Below are 26,354 nucleotides of genomic sequence, written 5' to 3' on the forward strand. Positions count from 1 at the left end.
CTACAATTAGTATCTTTTGCTTATCTAAATAATTGTTGATTAATTTCTTCCTAATTTACATAACTCAAAAATTGAGGCTGAAGTTAATATATTGGAAGCATTTGGAAGCGTGCTCGGCTCGCACTATAATAAAGTATGTATAATATGTTTGTAAACAATATTTTGCTACACCTTTTCCAGGGTCAATTATGTATATACCCATGAAACATATTGGATTGCAAATAAAGATCTATCTAATACAGAATATAAATGTTATATTTCAAAAGGCCTGGATGCTATTCGCGTTGCGTTAATTCCTACAGAAATAAACAATAATGAAATTGAAATTTATGTATCCACAAATCGGCTCATGCGACATAGTGTGGAGATAATATTGATTTACTTAATTTATTAATTATTAGAAGCATGTTAAATATTTTAAGTTTCATTTACCTTGCAGATGTTAGAATCACAAAGTATTAATTATTGGACAATATTTGATTACTTAAATGAAGATTGCTGGCGTGCTGTGCTGCAATATGTGCCCATCCTAGACCTCATTCGGACTGAGAGCACCAGCCGACAATGGCAGAAAATAGTCCTGCAGTACCTACAAGGTAAATTAATAAATATCATAGTATTCAGAACCTTTTGGATTTGCCATAAACACTATGTAAACACTCTAAAAATTAAACGAGAACTTAGACAAGTGCAAAAATTTAAATGTTGAGTAACTGTTTTTTTTTACTAGTGGTTTTCTCACCATCATGAGTTTTTTTTTGAGGCATTTAGGTTTCCAACTTTCTAGCAGCTTAAGTAGTTAAATAACTGGTATGGCCTAATCCCCTGCCTACTATGCCATCAGGTCCTCAGTTTGAATTCTGGTAAGGGCACTTATTTATGTGATGATATTTATTGTTATTTATAACATCCGAGTACCCACAACCCAAGACTTCTTGAGCTTAGCTGACTTGTTAATAAGAAAGTCCTATAAGCATTTACGGACACCTCAGTAATACAAAATCTTAATTTCAACACAGACCCATGCGCGGATCCAGGGGGGGGGTCATATGACCCCCCCTACAGGTTGGCCATACAAATAAACCACGTGAATTTACCACGTGACCCCCCCCTGGGCACGAAGCTGGATCCGCGCTTGCACAGACCATCGACTAGTTAGATGTAAACTCAGATTGAACCCACCAAAAGCACCCAGAAAGTACAAAATCAAATCTCAAGGTACTATTGACCCTAACTGCAAAGACTTAAAGCAATCATTGTTGGAAAACCTCCATCATCATCATGGGCCTTTGACATCAATTATATGATGTATTAAGCAGCGTCCGTAAGATTGCGGCATTTACGCAAATGACTGGTAAGTCCGATGCGAGAGCGGCAGCCGCGGCCGCACAACTGGCAGGAGGCACATCTAACAATTCCCAAAACCATTAACCCTAACAAACAAAAACATCAACTCAGCGAGAAAACTCTCCACCTTATAGAAGAAAGGAAAAATCTAATAGAAGGACCCCTTAAGAAAAACAACCTCAAGCAAATAGCCGAAACTAGCAAAAAAATAAAAGAAAACATAAGGAGGGACCGTAAAATTAGAAGACTACAGACTCTAGAGAAACACATAATCAGAACAGGGGGAGTGCGCAAAGCCTGGAAAGAGCTAAGAAAAGTGAAACGAGGAAAAGATACTGTCACTAAAAGGGAGGATATAGTCCAAGCAGCGACGCAATTCTATGAACAACTTTACAAGGACTTCCCTACATGCCGAACAGAAAACCAAGGCGGTTCTATACAACCTCAAGATAATAAAATTGAATTGGAACCAGAAATTTTACAATGCGAAGTAGTCAAGGCTATCCAGACTCAAAAGATAGAAAAGGCAGCAGGACCCGATAACATCTACAACGAACTTCTAAAAGGGATGGCTACAGAACTAGCTCCTATACTCATAAAATTATTCAATAGAATATTGATCAACCAGTGGATACCCACACAATGGGAAACATCGCACATCATTCTACTGCATAAGAAAGGCTCAAGGAAGACATAGGCAACTACAGGCCGATAAGCTTGATGTCCAACCTATATAAAATTTTCTCGAAAGTCATATTAGGTCGACTAAGTAAAAAACTGGACGAAAACCAACCAATCGAACAAGCTGGCTTCAGGAAACAATTTTCAACACTATAGACCACATCCATACAGTAAAACAGGTGGTTGAGAAATATAATGAGTACAAGAAAAAACTATATTTGGCATTCATTGACTACAACAAGGCGTTCAACAGTATAAGTCATGAGGCCATGTGGGAGAGTCTGTCAAGTCAGGGTATTCCAGGGATTTACATTAATATTGTTAAAACAATATACACAAACAGCAAAGCAAGAGTACAACTAGAAAAAACTGGTCCAGAATTCAGAGTCAGAAGAGGTGTGAGACAAGGAGACCCAATGTCCCCCAAGCTATTCTCTGCCGTCCTCGAACACACTTTCCGCAAACTAGACTGGGAACATATGGGCCACGACATAGATGGCAAGAAACTAAACCACCTTAGATTTGCGGACGATATTGTTATATTTGAAGAAGATCCACAAAAACTGCAAGCTATGATCCAGATCCTATGCAATGAAAGCAGAAAAGTAGGCCTGACGATGAATACCACAAAAACGAAAGTAATGACCAATTCATCTAAAATTAAAATATGACCTCCTTAGATTACGTAGAAGAGTATACATACCTGGGCCAAATAATATCTCCGGAAGACCTCACAAGCAAAGAAATAAGTACAAGAGTAACAAATGGATAGAAAAAATACTGGTCTATGAAGGAAGTCATGAAGTCTAAAAACCTGAGTATGACAGTTAAAAGAAAAGTATTTAACGCATGCATCTTAACCTGCATTACATATGGATGCGAGACATGGGCACTCACCAAGGAGCACCGGGACAGACTCATGTTCTGCCAGAGGTCTATGGAACGAAGTATGATGGGGATATGTAGATTGGACAAAGTTCGAAACGAAGACCTTAGGGAAAAAACAAAAATAACCGACATACTATTGAAAATTGACCAGCAGAAGTGGAGATGGACCGGCCATATGCTCCGAGACAAGCAGGAGAAATGGAGCCAAATCATAACAGATTGGTACCTTAGAGGTTGTACTAGGGGCCAGAAAAAACCCCGAATGAGATGGGAGGACGAACTGAAGCTTACAGTGGGCTCGAAGTGGAGAAGAGTGGCCCAGGATAGACGTCAATGGAAAGAGCTAGAGGCCTTTGCCAAGCGGCACACTGAACTAAGAGACATTCTCTAATTCAGAAAAAGGGGCTTAATAGATAGATAGATAACATTTTTTTATTAATGTATCTCTTAAGGAATGGCCAATTTAGATATGGCTCATCAATTGCAGCTTGTGACTGTAATTACTTACTATCAGTTGATTTGTGCGAAGAATTGAATTTGTTTGGTTACTATATCCTAAAATTTTATTTATCTTTTCAGGAATTAATATATGCATATTAGATCACAGTGACTTAGCCAACAGAACTAAGCCTAATGCTCATCTGTTGAAAATACCTCACTCTAGGTATGCCCTTGATTTCAAGTCATTTAATAAATGGATCGAGAAACTTGGCCCGCCCATTGTGGCCACATACTGCAACAATGTGGAAACATTAATACTAATTAGAGAAAACTGCCCTAATTTAGAAAGCTTGACTGTAAGTATTTATCAATTTTAGCCGTGGTAATAAACTCTATTATACAATTACTAAAAATAACATAAAATCAGCAACACATGAATATCAGTTCAGTATGAAGAAACAGACAAAGACAGGTAAAAATATACTTGATTGCTTTGTAATTTTGCAGCTTGAAAGTTTTCATAACCGATGTAGCTGCTGTGGTTTGTTCGAATGTTTCCCGTACAATTTGAACATGGACTTCAAGTGCTTGCAAGGGCTGTACATTATTTCATGCAATGTAAGTAATTATACCTAATCATAACCTTACCACTTTTAAAACTCAGATGGTTAGGCCTGTATGGCCCATTGTAGATTTAAAAAAAACGAGTAGGAGGGCTCATCCATTAATGAAGTCACACCAATTTCATCATTTTTTGAACCCTCCCTCCTAAACCACACAACCACACTAAACTACCCCCCCCCCCCTAGTGTGACATCGTAATTTGGACTGTTCAATGTCCAGATTGGTGTTTGTTGGTATACGGACTATACGGTCAACATTGAAATTCAACACAAACAATTGAAATAGAATTTTATTTTACTTACATTTTGCAACAATGTTGTATGTGACAGGACATGGAACTCTTCCTTCCCCCCTGTTACAACATATCACATTTTGTGAATCCCTTTCCCCGTTTAGGTGTGACGTAATTAATGGATGAGCCCGTATAAGTAAAAGTAAAACCAGAAAAAGCAAACAAAATTCGCAAGATGATTTATAATTTTTTTACAGGTGTCGGACCACTGTGTTTCCCATTTTATAGCAGATAAAGCTGTAGAAGAACTAGAATTTAACAATTGTACTATAATGACGGGGGATTTTTTCAATACTATAGACTTGTCAAACTTGGGAACTCTTGTCCTAGAATATTGTGACGATTTAGATGCTGAGAACTTATTTTGTGCAATCGAGCGTCTTGGAGACCTGAAAAAGTTAGTCCTTAACAATTTGCATGCCGACATATACAAAAGAATACAAGGAATGCTGGATAAGATGCCCAAATTGGAATATCTAGAACTATATAATGAGAGAGAGAGAATGCCTTGCTATGACTATAAGCCTTTATTACGTTTGACTCATTTGAAGTATCTCCAGGTGAATATCCAATTGCCCGATGAAGCCGCGGAAGGTATACTGCAGGGTTGCAAGGATTTGAGGACTTTAGAGTTTTGGGACTGTTCTGGTGAGTGCACCATTTTATGCCTGCAATCCTGTTGGCAATAAAGAATAGGATTTTTTTACAACCCCAATGCTTTAGTCAAACTAAGCTAAGTAAATATGCAAATATGATACTGGTATACTGCAACAGTTATCATTAGATAAAATGATCCATACTAATATTATAAATGGGAAAGTGTGTGTGTCTGTTTGTTTGCCCGTCTTTCACGGCAAAACAGAGTGACGAATTGACGTGAGTTTTTAAGTGGAGATAGTTGAAGGGATGGAGAGATTGGAGAGTAACATAGGCTAGTTTTTGTCTCTTCCTAACGCGTGCGAATCCGCGGGCAAAAGCTAGTATTTTATAAATCAAACTTCTTACGCGGCTATTCAAATTCATTAAATGGCTGTGAAAATCTAGTCGAGTCGCTCACAGAGACTTTAGTACAGTCAGTACAGTTATTCGCTGGGTAGAGCTATTTGAAACAGCTGACCAAGGGCCTCCATCTTGCCGACCAAATTGGCTCGGGTCGGGTGAGTCAAATGTGCGCACACGAGCACGGATGTCAAGCGCGCGAGGCATGCCTCGCCAGGCTGCTTGTGTTCGATCAGTGTGGACCGGACACAGCTAGCCATATATCCAGTAGTCTTAAGGCACGCATGACGTTATTACACTTCGGTGCAGAAATGAGCAAGAGCTTCGTGACACGGGCGCTGTGTCGGTGGGGCGCGCGGCTCTGCAAGCTGTATCTGATGTCGCTGGATTTGGACGACGATGACGTGGTAGCCATCATTAGCACCTGCCCCCAGCTCACGGTATTATATTTATTAATCATTTTAACGTTACTGTTATTATTATGAGTGTTTTGCGTGTCCTGAAGAGACAATCAAAGTAGACAGTTTGATTAGAAATAAAACCATGACAAAATGAAATCATGGCAAAATGGTATTCTTACGTAAAATGGTATTATCTAAGATCAGTCAGTCAATTACAACATACATGTTATATAATTTGCAGATTTTATCTAAATACATAGGGAATTGGAATCTTGTAAATGATTACAATTAGACGAGTTTAACTCTCGCCCAAGACAGTGTCCTATTTTTTTATTTCTGAAATGTAATCATTTGACGTGCTCTTGCAATAAGTGTGCAGATTACCACACTGGACCGCGACCTTGGTTCAGTGGGATAGTATGCGACGATTTGCCCGCATCAAGGTCACTGTCCTTTGTGATAGTTTTTTACGGCTTTCAAACAGGTTTTAAACTCAAATCCGCAGAAGTTGCTAGTGGATTCCCAGCTGTCGCCCGCGCTGCCGGCGCGCGCGGCGGCGGCGCGGCGCGCGGTGCGGCCGGGTGCCATGTTGCGGCTCGACGTCTCCGGGACCTGCTTGCCGTACCCGGACGAACTGGTATCATATTATATTGAAAATACGGAATCCTAATTAATCAATAATATAGATTGGCTGTCCCGCGGTAAGCTCAAGAAGGCTTGTGTTGTGGGCACTCGGACAACGATATATAAAAAAATATACCAAGCGCGGATACAGCTTCGTGCCCGGGAGGGGGGGGGGGTCCACGTAGTAATGGCCCAGGCCCCAGAGGAGGGGGAGTCACGTGGTCTATTTGTATGGCCAACCTAAGGGTCCAGGTGGGGGTCATGACTAAAGAAAGATCGTTATCAAGGTGCACTTTTCGTGGCAAATGGTACGGTTGACAAAAAAAAACAAATACTTAAATTTAAATATTCACTGGTGGATTTGCCGGAGGGCGTCAAAAAAATTGCGTGCAGTATTTTAAAGAGTTAAATTACCTTCCTGTAACTTCTGTCAACGTAGAAAGGTCATTTAGTTATTTAAAATGGATTTTTTCTAATTTCTAAATTTTAACGACTGACAGCCAAATCTGTTGAACAAATTTTAGTTATTTATTCAATGTAATTTGGATAAGTAATTATAAATATGTATATCCATACTAATATTATAAATGGGAAATTGTGTCTATTTGTTTGTCCTTCTTTCACGGCAAAAAGGAGCGACGAATTTACGTGACTTTTTAAGTGGAGATTGTTGAAGGGGTGGAGAGTGACATAGGCTACTTTTTGTCTCTTTCTAACACGAGCGAAGCCGCGGGCGAAAGCTAGTATTTCATAATTTATTAATTATAATTATAATGTTTTAAATACTTGTGTATTTGTTTTTTTGCCAACCATACTCTGCCACCAAGTAAGATGGTTGACAGTGGATCACTCCATTTTTCAGAGGCCATATCTCAGGAAAGGTTTGACATATTTACATTTTGTTTGGACTCTTATATACATCATTTATTTAAGATTTATTGTGTTGTGGTTTAAAAGCTATATTATGAGACATGTATGGTCACTAACGCTTTTTAAAAAAAATGGAATTTGATCCACTGTGCAACAGGGGGTGTGAACAATGGATATACCAGTGGTCCACAGTGGACCAAAGAGAATCATATCAGAAAGATAAGGGGAAAAGAATGAAACAGAACATGTATTAATTTTTATTAAAATAGTCAATACTAAATATCAAAACCTAGTACCATAGGTGTACTGATCATCTAACTAAAAGATCTAATTTCTAAGAATTTCCACTTTCGGCCATAGAAGCTTAGTAAATAGCCATACAATAAAACAAAAATAAATATTTCTTGTTATATCTAACTTAAACTTTATAATGTATGAAAATTAGACCAATAATTATTATGCGTATATAAATAATTAAGTAACTACTCAAAATGCTTTTATGGGATCAATATTTCTGAAATGAATATTTCTGACCATACACATAAGTAAGAGCCACATAAAAATAGTCTTCCAAGATGCCTATGCTTTTTCCACTCGTTCGTTTGGTATTCCGCCTTCTTTTCTACAGGTGACCCTTTTTCGCAGCAGTCTGTAACATAGCAATGTGTACTAAATCTGACCCATTGTGTACTTGATCCATATGACCCAGTGTCAACCCACACGCAAAAAAAATAAAATAATTAAAAACAAATCCAAAAAAAATATTTATAGCGGAAAATGTTAAAACACACAATAGCTTTTTAATCAAGGTAATAATAAAAACGATAACAAGACATTCAATGGCACATGATTCGAAATTATACGATAAATTCCAACTTACGTAAATATGCTACCCGCGGAGTGATATCACGTTCACACCTGCACACGACGTTCTGTTCGCGCGGTCCCGTGGACACTGAGCTAGTAGGTACGTGTTGGCCAGAGGTATCCACGGCGCGTGATAAATTAATAATAGTGTATTTAGATTCGTCGTAGTGTGCGTGACCTATTGTGCACCAGCGACCCACTGTCAACCACCTTACCTACAGCACGCTGATAACGATCTTTCTCATGACCCCCATGACTCCACCCCCTTGGATTCGCGCATGAATATACAAATCTTTCGATTCCTTTCCTTTTGCAACACGCCTTTTACTGCGGTTGGTGCGAATTCGAGTCCCGACAGAGGTATCGCGTTATGAAGTTAAAATCAATATCCCTTTCGAGGACCCCACTGGCAAGCACTGAAAAAATCAAATGAAACGGCTCAATGGCATAGGAACCGATTACCGCGCCGGTCACAGATCTTGCCATTTTTTTAAAAATTTTCTTTATTTTCAGAAAGAACTTTACGGAGATTATGAACCAATGAAGCTGGAGTATGAAGAACTAATTATAGAAATTTAACTTGATGAACGATGAACAGATAATTAGGACAGATGTCACCACTGCAAAATGCTGAAAGGACTCTTCCTACAAAACCAAACGCCGAGTCTTGCGTGGGCGACGGTCGCGCGACCGGCGCCATCGCATCGTCTACTTCCATATCGATAAGGTTTGATTTCGTATGCGTCGCATCGCCGTCGCGCGAACATCGCGCGACCGTCGCCCACGCAAGCCAAAACAGCAGTTCAGGGTCAAACCGTGTTGTCTCTTTCTAATGAATGGCACTGTATTTCGATTATTTAGGGTTGTTAAAAAACATTTCATTTCCTCATAGGCCATATTATAATAATTTAATAAATGAGGAATTTTCTTAATCATTAAGACATTGTGAGGTTTCAGTTTCTGATTGTGTTTGATAGGTCTGTGAAAAATAATTTAAAATAATTATATAACATTAACAGGGTATTAGAGGATTTGTCCAATTACGTGTCAAGGTGCATAAGTACGAGCAAGAAAGAGACATCGTTTTCTCGTTCTTACTTAAGGGATGAACTTGACACGGCCCGGTAGTATGTTAGGGCCTTCTGTGAAACACATTAAAAATGAATGTGGGTCCACACAGAGCGAGCAGCGTCGCAAGGCAAAGTCCCAATGAAGATGTGCCTCGGCCGAGGCAGTTAGCACGTTTTCTGAGGCACGTATACATTATACAGCGTAGCGTCGCGAGGCAAAGGCCCAATGCAGACGTGTCACGGCCGAGTGCCTCATTTTTTTAGAATAATATGTGATACATAATTATAAAGTATTTGTACCGTAGGACTACGTTATAATTTCAAGACCAAAGTTATGACATTACCAAGTATACTAATTACTATGTATGTATGTAAACGTAAGAAACGAACGTAATGACCTACAAATAATACAGTTACTTAAGTATTAAAATGTTTTAATTGTTAGTCTTTGGTTTTCTTTTCAATACAAATCTATATTAACCCGTATCTTATCTTAACACAATTTGGTCTGTAGCCGCTATAAGCACACCACTGGTGTTCTATAGCGCGTTAAAACACCTGACATATGTTTTTTCGTTGCGTGTTCCACGGGTTAATCATTAATTCATTAAAATAAGAATCAAAAACAAAAGCTACTTAACAAATCAAAAATCAATCATTGATTGTTTCAAGTTAAAATTAGGAAATAATAGACACATTCTAGAAAAACCTGGAAAATGGCGATCCCAATGATAACCGAATCTCTCAAACACTTCTCATTTCTTGACGCTTATACGCGGTAGCTTTATTTGACGTTCATATGCGCATTGTAATATGCCTACTTGAAAAATAAATATTTCATTTTCATTTCATTTTTTCATTTTTTGACTGCCAGAAGGCGGTAGTATTCGTCCAATGTGCGTCTCGTCGTGCGTGATCGTCTGATCGTAGATGTACGTTTCCACCTTCCTCGCGTATACCCTTGCCTGTTTTCCCCCGAATACTGGAGATTAATTCTTCATTAGCTTTTCACTACAAAATTAGTTTACTGCATACCTGCATACCTATTATTAATAAGCTATCGATATTACACTTTAAACAACATTAATGAGCAAAAGAAAAATAAATTATTCACGACACGAGACGGCAGATGGCGCTCGAACCGGAAGTCCAACCTCTTTAGTTCTGGCAAAGTTTGTTTCAACGCCAATTCAACGCCATTTTCTGTTTCATGCGAAAACAAAATGGCGTCTGATTCCCTGCGGTTCCGTCACCCATTATATATGGCATTTATATTTACACTATGCTATATGTACAGAGAAATATTCACCTCAATTTAACTAAACATACAGAGGAAACGATTTTAAGCCGAGTTTAGACGTGCAAGTTATTGCTGCAAGTTTTGAAATAGAAGTATATGCAAGAAAGATATGCAGATATTTGCCACCCACTCTTACCTATAGTTGCGTCTCAAAACTTGCAGCAATAACTTGCTGGTCTAAAGTCAGCTTTAGAAATCGGAGTAATACATTAAATCGCCCGCTCAATTCGTCTTTCCGCCAGATTTCCTTGACATTGACACTTTCGCAGTGCTGCCACCAGCCGCCACAGTCCGTCACACATTATTACTTAGCTGCGTTCATTGAAGAGATAATTTTTTTTAAATAAATTCTTACTTTTATATTATATTATTTAATGAATATATAACTTATAAATAATAATATTTTTTATAATATAATATACTTTATAAAAGTTAAACGTAGTGATTAAATACATTCTCTTTGGTTAATTCCTTCCACTTCATTTCTAAACGAAACCTATCTTTCAAACGGAAGAGAAGCTGTTATAAATATAGTCATTTTCGTCACACTTAAAGAATACATATGCTTTTATCTTTTTCGCACTTTTGTAATGGCTACATTCGTCGACTGGTCATTCCCCAATCGTTCCTCTTCCCGCCCTTCCCCTCAACTTCTTGTTCTTCTTCTTGCCGGTGCATGTGGAAAAGGAAGCAGAAACACGTGTTTGAATATTTTTCAGCAGAATTTTCGAATTATCTGTGATTTTCACCATTAAATTGTGTATACGTTAACTCTGCATACATTTTAAGTGTGCTCGCGAGTTGCGCCATATTACAACATCGTGCTGTGAGATATATCAAACCGAAAATGACTGAAGAAAAAGTAGCTGATGTAGCCGCGGAGGGCAATGGCAAAGAGGAGAAAGCAGAAAATGGTGCAAAATCTGAGCCCATGGATGAAGCAGAACTGGAGAGCGCTATAATTCGGCAGGTCGAATATTATTTCGGTGAGTCACGTTTGCTTCAAACATACTCGTTGCAATGTAACCGCATTTATCGTTTGGTCAAGGATCTTTTATTACGAACATGCTAGCATTCCAGCTACTGTACATAATATTTATGTTTATTGCGGTGACTGTGAGTTTAGCATCTTTATGGATTAGCAATATTTTTGTGCTAAAGACCAAGAAGGCAACATTTGTGTGGAATACTGACATGTATAAATTGAACTCATCGAAATATTATTGAATACACACGCAATAGCAAATAAATCTGTAATTTACCAATGCGCAATATCATTTTTATGTCTATTGATTTCTTGTGTAGACCAGTAGTGGGCAAAGGATCGCCCACGGGCCAAGTCCGGCCCGCGAAAGGATTTTATTCGGCCCGACACCAGTTCTTCAAAATAGTGTGTGATATGGCCAACACTGTAGTAAAAATGCATTTTTGGTGTTAATCCAGCTTGTCTCTTAAAATTCCTTCAATTTTTGGCCCACAATGACAAAAGTTTGCCCAGCACTGGTGTAGACTATTAGGATGGCAATTTGGTACATTCAAAACTTAATAAATGGCCTCAAATATATGCTAGACTTGATTTAGCGAACTAACCCTATGGTCAAAATGTTCAGCCCCTGTTTCATAATACATAGTGACTAAGATATGGATCATCTCAATATGTGCATTTCAGGTGACCTCAACCTGCCACGGGACAAGTTTCTACGTGAGCAGGTGAAGCTGGACGATGGCTGGATACCGTTTGAGATTCTCATCAAGTTCAACCGCCTGGCCAAGCTCACTACAGACTTGGAGCTCATTGCCAAGCTGTTGGGAAGGTCCAGAAGTGGTTTGCTCGAGGTTTGTACACACATTTTGTTTTTTATTTCATACTAGCTTTTGCCCGCGGCTTCGCTCAGGTTAGAAAGAGACAAAAAGTAGCCTATGTCACTCTCTCCAATTACCTTCAACTATCACCACTTAAAAAGTCAATTTGTCGCTCCATTTTGCCGTGAAAGACAGACACACACACTTTCCCATTTATAATATTAGTATCGATTATTTCCATATTAGATAAAGAAAAACTATAATTTTTTTAGCTTATAAAATTGATATTCATATTAGTTATTTCATTTTTACAAAATAATATGTAATGGTAATTTGTCCTAAAAGTACATGTACTATTTGGTTATGTACATATAAATTTTGAATTTGTTACATATGTTCATTAGACCCTTTTTCAGTAAAGCCTCCTTCCAAAAGGCCGTCTAATGGAAAACATGTTAAAATATTTCACAGTCAGATACCAATGAAAATGGCAGCATTTTATAAATCATAACAGAATAATATTAATAACATAGACTCTCTGTTCTCATATATCATTAATATCAAGCATTTTTACATAACCGTTGGCCAAGATGCAGTTTTGACCAATTTTAATTTATGTGAACTGGTTTCGGTTTTGGTAGAGTACATGTAATTTTCATGCATATTACACGGATATACATATATATAAAAAATATGTCAAAAACTATTTCCTTTCCTTTCTGCCATAGTTATAGGTATGATATAATTTGACATAGACATAAAGTTCTTATTGGAATTGAATTGAAATTGAACTTATGATTGTTTGTAAACCTTCCAGATCTCAGAGGACAATAAGAAAGTCCGCAGAAGCCCCGACATGCCCCTCCCCGAGATGAATGAAGAGCGCCGGAAGGAAGTCCAGGGCCGCACAGTCTATGCTAAAGGTTTCCCAAAGGATGCTGCGCTGGATGCCATCCTAACATACTTCAAACAGTTTGAGGAGGTGGAGAATGTCATCATGAGGAGATACCAGGATAATAAGACTAAGAAGAGGCTGTTTAAGGGTTCAGTTTTTGCCACATTCAAAACTAAAGAACAGGTAAAGACAATTTTCTTGTTACATATTTTTTTAAGAGTGCTCTTAAACATTTGATTGAGCAACAATGCCACAGAGCAGCCACAGTCATAGTAGTTGTTCACTCCACAAGTTGGTTTTTCATGTTATACTTATAACCAGACCTTTCTAACTTTAATATTCTCTATTTAGAGTAAATAGGGTTCCTCCTCCTGAATAAAGTACTACTTTTCCGAATCGCTTTTAGTACAAGCTGCAATTTTTGAGTGTCTAAATACATTATTTGTATCACAGATACGTAATTAATGTGTATAGATGTAGATTGAACTAATACATTGCTAAATAGTTGCATACCTCTATTATCTCTTGGAATTAATGAATGAATGAACTATACAACCTGTCTGGCTCAGTCGGTAGTGACCCTGCCTGCTAAGCTGGGTTCGAATCCTGGTAATTGCATTTATTTGTGTGATGAGCAGAGTTATTTGTTCCTGAGTCATGGATGTTGTCTATGTATATAAGTACATACTTATCTATTTAAGTATGTATATCGTCGCTTAGCACTCATAGTACAAGCTTTGCTTGGTTTGGGGCTAAGTTGATCTGTGTAAGGTGTCCCCAATATTTATTTATAGTCATTGTGGAAGTCCATCAATACATGTGTTTTAATAAAAAACAACCATGTCCACAGGCACAGAAGTTCCTAGAGCAGAGTGAGGTGAAGTACGGCGAGAATGATCTGATCAGGAAGTGGCAGGAAGCCTACCTGGCTGAGAAGCAAGAAGAATATGCCGCCAAGAAGGAGAAGAAGGACAAGAAACCCAAGAAAGAAGAACAGGTAACAAAATCTAGCTATTTGTTGTCCCATTAGTCAACTAGGAAGTCCCGAAACCCTTAGGATCTGCTCACACCAGAATGGCAGTGGTCGGCAGCCTCTCGATCTGTTTGAGTTAGTCAAGTGATACTGGTCTTTTTAAATATTTAGATAAAGTTTAAAATTATTTCACACTAAAAGTTCTGGAAGAGATCCCTTAAAGGGATAAGCTGGCCTTTATACATTACAATTATTCACTGTACTTATAATTTGTTCTATGCAGTAAAGTGTTAACTACTACTACTAGTTCTCGCCGCGTCGCTGCCGGCCGCTGCCATTCCGTGTGCCCTTTATTGGGTTCCATAAAATTAAAAAAATAATTCATGAGTAATTGTGTAAGATTTTATAACAAAGTTAACAAACTTCCTAATGACAATCACTGATCTGCTTTTAATTTGAAATCTAGTAGCAATATCAATCACGCTGACTAAGTTGTAAAATAAAAATATATAAGTTTGATCATTTATGTATTTTATATTCAAAAGACACAAACCATCATGCACATCAAACCATCACCATTTCTCACAAACAAATTATGATCATCCAAATCCAAGCGCAGGCTTCGTTAAACGCGTAGGTATAAATAGCATCCGCGACAAACTTCGTCCAAATTACGTCAGTCATAATTGTAACATAAGTCATAATCCACCACAGGCTTCTTCAAAGTGGTGGTAAAAGTTATTTATTTTTCATTTCAACCCTAAAATGACATGAGTGCATGAAATAAAAACTGCTAAGTAGACAAAAACGAATCAAATTGAAATAGTACATTACGATACAAGTGCGTAAAAAAGGAAGTTCGAAACGAGAGGCGATAAATTAAAACACGACCGAATGGAGTGTTTTAAATCGACACGAGTTACAAATTTCCTTTTCGCACGTGTATCGTACGACGTTTTTCAGTACAGATGAGCCTCCGAAGTTTCGACCTGGCATATAATGAACCACTTCTCGCACTAGTGCGTAAAAAAACACCATTGGTACTGAAAAGTAGTATTATTGTATAATTTTTATGCTCTATATATGAACTCAGTACTTATTTGATAATGTGGTTTCAGGAGGCTCCGCAGGAGGACTTCCAGCTGCCGAAGGGCACGGTGCTGCACATTGAGCACGGAAACGACAAGATTAAGCGGGAAGACATCAAGGAAGGATTCGCCAAGTTTGGTGGTGAGTGACTAACTTGAAATAGTACATTACGATACAAGTGCTTAAAAAAGGAAGTTCGAAACGAGTTGTTTTAAATCGACACGAGTTACGAATTTCCTTTTCGCACGTGTATCGTACGACGTTTTTCAGTACAGATGAGCCTCTAAAGTTTCGACCTAGCATATAATGAACCACTTCTCGCACTAGTGCGTAAAAAAACACCATCTGTACTGAAGAAAATATTGTAGTCTAGTGTATACAGCGTGTGAATTCCATACGGGCGAATATCGTAATAACGATTAGTATCGGACCTAAGGAGCCTAACTGCATGGTTTCTTTTTAATAGATGAGATTTTTTTTTCATACATAATAATTCAGCACGCAATGTATTATGTCCACATCAATTAGCATCATTACGACATGACGTTTATGTCATGTCTAATTAATTGGTGTACATTGCCGCTTGGCCAGATTTAGAAAATTAATTACTCTATAATTATATTTAACTGGAAGAAATCCCTTAATGGGATAAGTTCGCCTTTGTACAAATGATGTGTGTGTTCTTTTTTTCTTTACTGTGTGTGTTCTTATCTTTGTACAATAAAATTAATTACTCTACTACTTACTATTTTATCAAGATATGCAATAAAGAGTATTGTACTCTTAATTAATAACACTTTTTCACAACATGATTATCCTATACGATTTGTATGATCAGATACATATTTAACTGGATTTTCTGGATACATTATTCACCCGTATGGCATCCACCTACCGTGAACGCTTAAAACATAAATTTTCTCAGTCACTATTTACGCATCATAATTGGAATTATGCAAAAAGATTTCCTCATTTTGTGAATGTTAAATGGTCAAGTTGGTCATACTTGATCTATATCCAATGACAATTCAATCATGGTACTAGTCTTGCCCGCAGCTTTGCTCGCATTAGAAAGAGACAAAAAGTAGCCTATGTCACTCTCCATCTCTTCAACTATCTCCACTTAAAAAATCAGGTCAATTCGTCGCTCCGTTTTGCCTTGAAAGAAGGACAAACAAACAGACACATACACTTTCCCATTTATAATATTAGTATGGATGGATATTTGCGCTGATGATACAGCCCAAAAAAAAAGTATTGCTCAACTGAGAAACAAAAACATTGAGTTTAGGCTTGTTAGAAATAATTTAGAAGAAAATGTTTTTGATGGTAATTCGTTTGTAATAAATTTTTCTTAACCCGAAAACATCTCTTTCAGACTACGAAATAGCGTACGTAGACTCAAACCTCGGCGATACGCAAGGCTGGGTACGATTCGCCAAAGAAAACGCCGCCAAAGAGGTCTTCGAGAAGATCCCCGACGGGAAACTCACATTCGCAGACACCGAGGTCACGGTCAAACTGCTTGGAGAAGAAGAGGAGGCCGAATATTTGACGAAAACCATTGAACATATGAAGAAGAGGAGATTCAACTATAATAAGAACAAGCACCAGAATAAGGGGAGGAATTTCAAGGGGAGACAGGGGGGGAAGAAACGCAAGCAGGACCAGCATGATGATGCGCCGGCGCAGAAAGTTAAAGCTGACAGCTAAATATAGTGTATTTAATGGGCATTTTCAGAATTTGGGACCCCCAATTAGCGTAGTTGTTAACAAAAATTAACTCATTGTCAGTTTTGTGGCGATCATTATTATCATTAAGCATGAAATTTCAATAAAAATATTGTTTTTGTGTTAATTACATAAACTTTAAGCGATAATCTACATTCAGAATGGGAAAAAAGTAAATTCTTTGACAGATTTTATGCTTAATTTTATTGTCGTCACAAAACTGACAGCGAGTTAATTTTTGTTAACAACTTACGCTAATTGGGGGGACCCAAATTCTGAAAATGCCCTAATATAAAGTTGAAAGATTGGTTAGACAAATGTGTTCATTACTTGATTGCCCAACACACAGCAGAGTTTAAGAGCTAAAATCAAAAGAAGTGTAAAATATGCTTGTCTCGAGCTCTTGAGATAACAGTTTTGTCTTCATGGATTTTTATACTACGTCGGTGGCAAACAAGTATACGGCCCGCCTGATGTAAAGCGGTCACCGTAACCTATGGACGCCTGCAACTCAAACAGTGTCACATGCGCGTTGCCACCCCATTAGAAACTTGTACATTCCCTTTTGCTGTGTTAAGTACACAGCAAAAAGGAGTGTACAAGTTCTAAGGAGGGTTCGGGTTGCCGACGACTCAAAGGACAATAAACGGAACAAGTTAGTTCCGTAAGTCCTCCCGTCATCAGCACACCGCACCCTTGTTGAGCTCTGGCAACCTTACTCACCGACAGGAACACAACACTATGAGTAGGGTCTAGTGCTATTTGGCTGCGGTCTTCTGTATACTACAGAAGACCGCAGCCAAATTTTTTCTTCAAATTTGTTAAAAATGTTACATTTTTCTTATATTCTAAGCTCTAGCTAAGCTAAGCTACATTTTTTTTTATTATTCGGTTATTTTAAAGATCATACTTCCACAATCATTCTTTATAGATCCAATCTTGAGTACAAGATATTGTAAACATTTTAACAAATATAAAAAAAGTTGATTTACATTTTACGTCTATCTTTCAACTCTTTTCTCAAGTGAATTTTCTTATACATTGAAAGGATTGTTGGATCTCAAATGTTATTAAAGTATTTTGAGATCAATAAGATAAGAGAATTAATATTACATGCCATTTGTTATCTAAGCTAAGATGTTAAGATGACTTAAGTGAAACTGAGTTTCTTTTATGTTTTAAATAAAGCGCGCAATAACTGTGTAAGATTTTTACCTTTTGTATTCCCTAAGCAACCCTAGTCATAATTTTGTCAGTTTAGTAGACAGTCTCAACGTCTTCGCCGCCAGTGCACAATAAACTCGCTCGAAAACTCGTCGCCTGCTCGCTGATTTCAATAGCCTCTCCTGTGTTAAGTAAATAATAATTTCACGAATAAATACTAAAATTAAATAATTTGATTTGTTTCCCGTTAGACGCTCAACCAAATCTCGGCACTTAACACCAAATGGCAGCAAATTTGAAAAATGTACGGCTCACGGGCTCAGCGGCCAATTGTTTTCATAAAACGCGTGCCTTCCTTGAAGTTGGGGGAATAATCGACGAGCCGTAACACTTAAAAATTGATTGAAAATGTAAAGGCAAAGGTTTAATTCCCATAGAAAATTTGAATTTCACGCCATTTTTCAGTGCCAAGTTTTGGTTGACAATCTATGACACATCCACCAGCGGAGCTTTAATATTATTATGATCAAGGTTGCGTTCTGGTACGCCAGTCTGTTACGGCTTTAGCACATAGATTTATATATTATTAAGCTAGATTGAGTTGTTAGGCCAAAAAGAGTGTCCACATGAGAGGGTAAAGTTGGGGCTGGTGTCCCTCTCGCACTTATTGCCGCTGTCAAAACCATTTGAATGACGTCATCACTGTCATTGTTTGGGGATACCAGTCAATATTCAAAGTTATTACCAAATCCACTAATACCGAATTAAAGGTTTTTTTTAATTGCGCAAATCTTTGGTTTTATGGCTTCATAATAATGACTTACCAATTCGTTACAAGGTATTAATATCTTTGCCTCGATATAATACAAAAATAATTTAAGAAGTTTATAAACTTAGTTATCATACAGGTAAAAATACTACTATTATAGTAATCTCTTTAACACTGGTCACACGTGCGAGAGGGACACCAGCCCCAACTTTGACCCTCTCATGTGGACACACTTTTACTAGTCTGATAAGAACGCCTTTCTGTACCGGTGATAAAGTTCAATTTAGTATGGCAAAAAAAGTGTGAGCTCAGTCCCTATTGAAAGTCCATGCTTTAGCATAGTCATATGGCAGCACTGCAAAGAACTGTCACTGTCATTAAAGTTACTAAAAACTTTAGATCCTGTTGTTTTGTTTATTTTTTATAATATAAAGTAAGTATTCATTTAATATTATCACGAAATATCTTCAATAGTAGTAGCATGGGTCGTGTTTAAGCTTCAACTTCCCGGTCCGCCGGTCAGGGACGCATTATTATTAATGCTAACATACAATCACGCCTGTGTCCCTTATAGGGGTAAACCACCCAAGTTTCAATGCAAACATACATGTAAACACTGTAATAAGTACTCACAGTTATTGTTACTGTTCATCTATTTTCTTGTCTCATATAATAAAATTGGGTGCAACTTACATTGGGCGTTTAATTACAGATGTTAAGAGCCGAACCAAATAATGACTCTGAAGGTCTTACAATACTGGATTACCTAAACGAGGACTGCTGGAGGGCAGTGCTGCAATTTGTGCCAGTCCGAGACCTCGTCTGCAGTGAGCGCACCAGCCGTCTTTGGCAAACATGGGTGCTGATGTACTTGAAAGGTGCTTTTTAGCTTAATTGTTTTTTATTAATATTTATTTGTTCAAATATTAATTAGAAGAAAAAAGTTATATAACTAATAGTTGTACTAAAAGTATTTCAAATTAATTATTTATTTACAGAAGTACTAATTTATCTAAAATACAGAAACTTTATTTTATGGACTAGTAACTCTCCAATTAAGTACTTTATCTAAGAAAAATATAGAAGCAACATGTTTAGATGTCACAATGTTAACCAATAAAAAAATCTTCTAGGAGTCCGAGTAAGTATAGTGGATGAAGATGATAAACCTAAGAAGACTCATCCAAATGCTTGTACTTTGAAAGCATCAAACGATGATTACGAGTCATTTATCATGTGGACCAACAAAGTAGGCACATCAGTGGTAGCAGCTTACTGCAACAGCTTTCAGACATTGAAAACAATAGATGAAAACTGCCCCAATTTGGAAAGTCTAATGGTATGTACATATTTTAAAATAGTTTTATTTATTCATTAGAATATTGATTGCACATGCACAAATACAGGGTGTATTAATATACACCCTGTATTTGTGCTTTAGTGAAGAAAGATCTCTTGCTGCTACTCAAATGGTGGTAGAAGAACTTCTCTCAATTTTAAATGAACAAATTTGGCATTTACAGATTTTGGATAAAACACAACTACAATGTAATTTTTGTAATAGTACATTTCGATACAAGTGCGAAAAAGAGGAAGTTCGAAACGAGTGGCGATAAATTAAAACACGACCGAAGGGAGTGTTATCGACACGAGTTACGAATTCCCTTTTCGCACGTGTATCGAACGACGTTTTTCAGTACAGATGGACCTCCGAAGAATGAACCACTTCTCGCACTAGTGCGTAAAAAAAACACCATCTGTACTGAAAAACCAGTTTCATGTCAGTCAATTCCATTCCTGTCTAGGATCTTTTGATCCACGCTTTTGCGTGTATGGGTCATTTCTGACTAGTAAAACCAGAAATCGAGGAAAACTTTCTGCATACAACTTATATTAAAATTAAAACTTTTATTTTTCATATTATAGCTGACCAACATAAGAGAAAACGCTGATTCAGAAGGAATGTGCCCATACAATCTGAATAAAAGCTTCAACCGTCTACAGGGGCTGCATTTTAATAGATGTCTAGTAAGTAGGTGCTTCATTTGTGTTTTCTTATATTTCTTCAGTTTGTGTAATATTAATAGTACATTGAGATACAAGTGCGTAAAAAAGGAAGTTCGTAACAAGTGGCGATAAATTAAAACACGACCGAAGGGAGTGCGTAAAAAAAGCACCGTCTGTACTGAAAAATTATGCTTTTTTAATTATGCGTACAGATGGTGTTTTTTTACGCACTAGTGCGAGAAGTGAAAAAGACACATAGACACAAAGAAGTAAAAAAACACCATCTGTACTGATAAAGTATACTTTTTCAGTACAGATGGTGTTTTTTTTACGCACTAGTGCGAGAAGTGGTTCATTATATGCCAGGTCGAAACTTCGGAGGGCCATCTGTACTGAAAAACGTCGTACGATACACGTGCGAAAAGGAAATTCGCAACTCGTGTCGATTTAAAACACTCCCTTCGGTCGTGTTTTAATTTATCGCCACTCGTTTCGAACTTCCTTTTTTACGCACTTGTATCGTAATGTACTATTTTCCCCTCATTACGTCGGAAACACGTGTCGTGTGTGATTAATGTCAGCGGGTAAAAACGCATTTTATCCACTAGTGGGTAAAGTAATTTGACCTTGAATAAAGTCAAATTAACTGCTTTAAAATTTATAAAAGTAGGTGAATCTAATGAAGATGATTTACCACCTGTGGAACTACTGGAAGCAGTTATAAACGCATGTTTTGCGTTATAGTTTCCTCGCTATAGTGAGGGGAAAAATTTGTGTTACACACGGGTGCAAATGTATTTTACTTCTCGTGTATTGGAAAACTCGCTAAATATTCTCGAACCACTCGCTTCGCTCGTGGTTCAACTATAGAATCCTTTCACTTGCTCGTTTTTCAATTCCACACTCGGCGTTAAAATACAACTTTGCCCCCTTGTATAACAAATAACTATTAATTCCACCACCTCCACTCGGAGGGGAGGATGGTTCGGTTCTTATTTGTAAAATAAAAACTAAGGCTAAGTAGCATATTAGATAAGCAAAATTGTCATATGTTACCTATATGTTTGTGATATTTGAACAAAGTAAAAACATTTATTTCAGGTATCAGACAACTTCATTGACCAATTCATAAAAGATAAAGCTCTAGAAGAACTAGAAATTGGTTACGACTGTTGCACCGTGCGTGGAGACTTCTTAAACACAATAAACCTGTCGAACTTAAAGTCTCTCCGCTTAGAATTTCTAGAACTCTTCGATTCCGAACACTTGCGTTCAGCTGCTGACCAACTCAGCGAGTTGACGAAGTTGGTGATCATAGATATGCCATTTGAAACTGCCGAAGAAATACAACATGTGGTGGATAAGATGGAGAAATTGGAATATTTTGAATTATATGATGCTCATTGGATGACTTGTGGTGATTATGAGCCTATATCGCGATTGACTCGATTGAAATTTCTCCGACTGTCGATGAGTGTGCCCGATGAAGGCGTGGAAGCTATTCTCGAGGGTTGCAAGGAGTTGGAGACCTTGGAGCTGTTAGATTGCAGATGTAAGTAAATTTAATAGGCCATTTCTTAAATAAGCAAACAGTAAAGATATGGGAAATCTATATTTGAGTTTTATACCACTATTGTACAAGTTATACAAGAGGTACAAGTAGCGGCAGGTAACTAGCGCTGACCATTATTGCGCAGAAGTCTGACAGGGGTGAAGGGTATGTGTATGTGTCCCCATGAGCAGATATCCCCTCCACATCTCACTCAGCGCTAAACGTACGTGACGTGCCGCTACTTGTACATATTGTAGGTACTTACCTAAGTAATATTTTTTTTAAACTTATTACGTTTCTTTGATTATGGACATAATATGTAATTCCATTTGCTAGCCATAACCGGGAGTCCTGTGTCGGAGCCATTTCGCCACGGGTGTCAGCTCCGCTCGCTCACGCTGCATAAGTTCCATTGCATGGGGGATGATGACCTGGTGGATATCATCAGCTCCTGCCCGCAGCTCACGGTCAGTAGTCAGTACCTTCACTAGTGTACTTGTTCTGATGATGCCATGCGGACCCGTTCCGCGAGCGCTCACCTATCAGTATAAACTAGCCTTTTCTTACCATATGAACCATCTTTTGACATAGATGTGAACGCGAAAAAAATTACCAAATAGCAATTTGTCGGGCGTCGCATTGAAATTGTTGCATTATTTTATCTTTGGCCAGATCCGATCATGGAGTAATTTTAATCAGCTGTATGTCCTGTCACGGTCGCCAGATGCAAAAAAATTACGTGGGAATTAAATCCTGAAAGAATAAGTTTATTCTAATCTACGAATTGTATTACCTACAATATAAACATATATCAAAAAATATGAATTACGAAAGCGGTATTTCAAGGTTATTTTCTAAATACCTACTTAAAATTAAAAACGGGACTTATTATAATCGCGTAAAACTATGTTTTTAACCAACTTCAGACGTTTCAAGGACGGCATTGTCTCCTTAGTCTCGGAGCAGACTGGCTAAAGTTGATATCAACATTTTGTAGCTGTATGAGATTTTCGAACTACCCGCACTCGGTCCTTGAACGTGCACTAGGGATGTCACCTTGTTGACACACAACACACAGTATTAACGGAGTGGTGGCCGCTTACAAATGTAAGGACTGCCTGGCATCCGTTGGCTCGTTGAGTTGATGACATCCAGAAAATAGTGGGTCACAACTGGATGAGACTAGCCCAGGACCGGGAAAACTGGCGTACTAGAAGTGAGGCCTGCTCAGCAGTGGGCGATAAAGGGCTGATATGATGTGATGACACAGGATTCGGTTTTTTAAATGTTGGCAGTCACTGGTGGTGAGCGCGGCGAATTTGTCGCCCGCGCTGCCGGCGCGCGCGGCGGCGGCCCGCAGTGCGGTGCGGGCTGGCTCGCGGCTGCGGCTCGACCTCAGCGACACCATACTGGTGGAGCCCGAACAGCTGGTACGTTGTATAGCAACTGTTAGCGCGGGAATGTGGATAACCGTAGCCTCCTAACGGTGCTGTTACACGGGCAACACAATTGCCAGCAATTCACATACAATTAGGTACCGCGTTTGTTTAATACGCACCAACTAACTATGGAGCAAATGCGGCAATGGTATGTGACTTGCTGGCAATTGTGTTGCCCGTGTAACAGCACCTTAAGGCCCAGCCATACATTGGCAGTAATTGGTGGTGAGCGCCGCAAACTCGCGGCGTGCGGCGCGGGCGGGCGCGCGGCTGCACCTGAATCTCAGCGACACCATACTGGTGGAGCCGGAACAGCTGGTTCGTTGTATAGTTAGGGCGTTTTTTAACACCCGACGCAAAAACGACGGGGTGTTATAAGTTTGACGTATCTGTCTGTTTGTCTGTCTGTCTGTGTGTGTGTCTCTGTCTGTGGCATCGTAGCTCTCGAACGGATGAACCGATTTAGATTTAATTTTTTTGTCTGAAAGCTGAGTTAGGGAATGTTTTTAGCCATATTTCACGAAAAAAATTTTGATTTTTTTCATCAAAATTTTTTATCATTTTCATACATAAAAAAACCGGCCAAAAAAAGTTTTCCGAGTTTTTTCATCAAAATTTTTTATCATTTTCATACATATTAAATGAATTTATTAGTGTGACCCTTAAGAATAACATTTAAGTTAGTGTCAAGTGATTGACGGCACATGACAATAAATAACATTATTAGGAATTAGTAAAGGCTGTCACACACGTGTTCAGTAATTATCTTTATTCTTTTAATAACTCGATAACCGCAAGAGTTAAGACGCTAGTTTCTTAGAGAAATTAATTGTATTTGATGTAAAGAATCTTCCCTTAAAGTTAATGAAATTCAATAAAAACAGGGTGTACAGAAATTCCCATACAACACCAAATTAGCGAATTTAGCTAACTGTATTAAGTTTTTTGGTTGCAGAAAGAACGCTACGGCGAATATGAACCAATGAAGACTGAATACGAAGACCTGATTATTGACCTGACTGTAAAAGACAACTAATTTTTCTATTTCTCTAAGTCACTGTACAAGCTGTGATGATATGTGAAGAACAACAAAGTTATACATTTAAAATGTACCTAATTTTGTTTAGAAAATATACAGGTTATGAGTACCTACAGGTTTTTGTTGTTTTATCCAATCGAGCTAACTGTAGGCTTTACCTACAACCCTTAATTCCTACATACTTACTTATTATTTTTTGTCAAACTATAATCTAATTTCTGTTACCAATTAATAATCATGCCCAAAACTATACGTACCAAAAAATCGCGAAGTCCTGTTTTGCCCTACGGTTGACTGGTAGCGAATGCCTTAAAGTCTGTCTGCTATTTGTACTTTTTTTGTCAACTGTGCAATAAAATTTAAATAAATATCCGGATCTGAATCAAATCTGAATTGTTTCTTTTCGACCTACTATAAAATTAAAAATTAAAATTAAAATGACTTTATTTCGACCAACTGGGATCATACAATTTCGGTACACACATAAAATATCACAAATAATCACAATAAAATTAACAACAATAAATAACAATAAAATTTAAATTGCACAAATAAAATTAAACATTAAGGTTAGTGAGTAGGTACATAATTATCTTAAATCTACGTGTTAGTATTACTTAATTATATTTCATATGGAGCGCACTGCAGTGATTCAGACACGCCCCATCCAACCTGCTTGCAAACATTGCCAGGATGCTGTTGGTGCTGGCCTTCACCCTTCCGATCAGCGACGCGGCGCGTTTGCGCATGGTGGCAGAAAAGCTGTCTACTCGTGCCTCCGCGAACATTAACGATGCGCTGCAGTAGCGAGGCAGCCCCATCAGCACCCTGAAGGCATTGTTATATTGTACACGCAGGGCGCTGTACTGTTTCTGTGTGTAGTTCACCCACAGGCTACAAGTGTAAAATGAGGTACAAAATGCTCGGAATAAGGTTATCTTTACCGCACTTGAGCTACGCTGAAACCTGCGGGCAATCATGTTCGCTCGAACAGCCAGCGCCCTGCGCTCCCTTTCGACGTCGACATCGTCCTTGAGGTCAGAGGTGATGATATGCCCTAAGTATTTAAATTGATTGACTAGTATCAGTGGATTGCCATTCAGCTTTAAGGTTGGTACTTTTGGCAAACACTTCCCTCTAACTCCAAACACCATGAGCTCACTTTTCGAGGCATTGTACTTTAGCCCATGCGCAATAGCGTACCGCTCACAGGTCGCGATCAGTTTAGCGAGACCACAAGGTGACGCGCTCAGCAGCACCATATCATCAGCGTAGCTAATGTTATTTACGTTTATGCCTTCCACGTGGCATCCGATACGAGTACTGCTGAGCTCCTCAATTAGTGCGTTCACATATAAGTTGAAGAGCTTTGGTGAGGTCAAACCGCCCTGCCTGACCCCACACTGCAACCTATATGGTTCCGACAGCGCCCCTGCCCATCGAACGCTATTGACCTGTCCTCTATACCAGAATTTAAAAATGGATAAGA

At 38.2% G+C, this 26,354-nt stretch overlaps 2 protein-coding genes across 3 annotated transcripts; both read left to right on the forward strand.

Annotated features, from left to right (window-relative positions):
* Positions 1-64: 64 nt before the first annotated feature.
* On the forward strand, positions 65-24,976 carry LOC125226898. The gene is made up of 14 exons (XM_048131074.1): positions 65-133; positions 440-596; positions 3,496-3,713; positions 3,865-3,975; positions 4,471-4,921; positions 5,582-5,712; positions 6,179-6,310; positions 19,541-19,706; positions 19,962-20,167; positions 20,755-20,856; positions 21,937-22,387; positions 22,724-22,854; positions 23,683-23,817; positions 24,782-24,976. The coding sequence occupies exons 2-14, from the start codon at positions 440-442 to the stop codon at positions 24,860-24,862; spliced, it is 2,472 nt and encodes an 823-aa protein (XP_047987031.1). The 5' UTR covers positions 65-133; the 3' UTR covers positions 24,863-24,976.
* Positions 11,007-17,003, forward strand: LOC125226899 (la protein homolog). Of its 2 annotated transcripts, none has more exons than XM_048131075.1 (6): positions 11,007-11,390; positions 12,074-12,240; positions 13,025-13,285; positions 13,953-14,099; positions 15,188-15,305; positions 16,543-17,003. In XM_048131075.1, exons 1-6 carry the CDS (start codon positions 11,252-11,254, stop codon positions 16,875-16,877), a joined length of 1,167 nt encoding a protein of 388 aa, XP_047987032.1. In that variant the 5' UTR covers positions 11,007-11,251; the 3' UTR covers positions 16,878-17,003. The 2 variants fall into 2 exon arrangements, with proteins under 2 accessions (XP_047987032.1, XP_047987033.1); XM_048131076.1 differs by having other exon boundaries at positions 11,009-11,390; positions 15,194-15,305; positions 16,543-17,002.
* Positions 24,977-26,354: the final 1,378 nt, after the last annotated feature.

This window comes from Leguminivora glycinivorella, chromosome 6 (assembly GCF_023078275.1).
Source record: "Leguminivora glycinivorella isolate SPB_JAAS2020 chromosome 6, LegGlyc_1.1, whole genome shotgun sequence".
Taxonomy (NCBI): domain Eukaryota; kingdom Metazoa; phylum Arthropoda; class Insecta; order Lepidoptera; family Tortricidae; genus Leguminivora; species Leguminivora glycinivorella.

Excerpts from the sequence above, each read along its gene's own strand:
- LOC125226898 (XM_048131074.1), top strand. The coding sequence starts at position 440 with ATGTTAGAATCACAAAGTATTAATTATTGGACAATATTTGATTACTTA. Across the intron at positions 3,714-3,864 it reads CTAATTTAGAAAGCTTGACT|CTTGAAAGTTTTCATAACCG; the intron begins GTAAGTATTTAT and ends GTAATTTTGCAG. Across the intron at positions 19,707-19,961 it reads GGTGCTGATGTACTTGAAAG|GAGTCCGAGTAAGTATAGTG; the intron begins GTGCTTTTTAGC and ends AAAATCTTCTAG.
- LOC125226899 (XM_048131075.1), top strand. The coding sequence starts at position 11,252 with ATGACTGAAGAAAAAGTAGCTGATGTAGCCGCGGAGGGCAATGGCAAA. Across the intron at positions 12,241-13,024 it reads CCAGAAGTGGTTTGCTCGAG|ATCTCAGAGGACAATAAGAA; the intron begins GTTTGTACACAC and ends TAAACCTTCCAG. Across the intron at positions 13,286-13,952 it reads CATTCAAAACTAAAGAACAG|GCACAGAAGTTCCTAGAGCA; the intron begins GTAAAGACAATT and ends CCATGTCCACAG.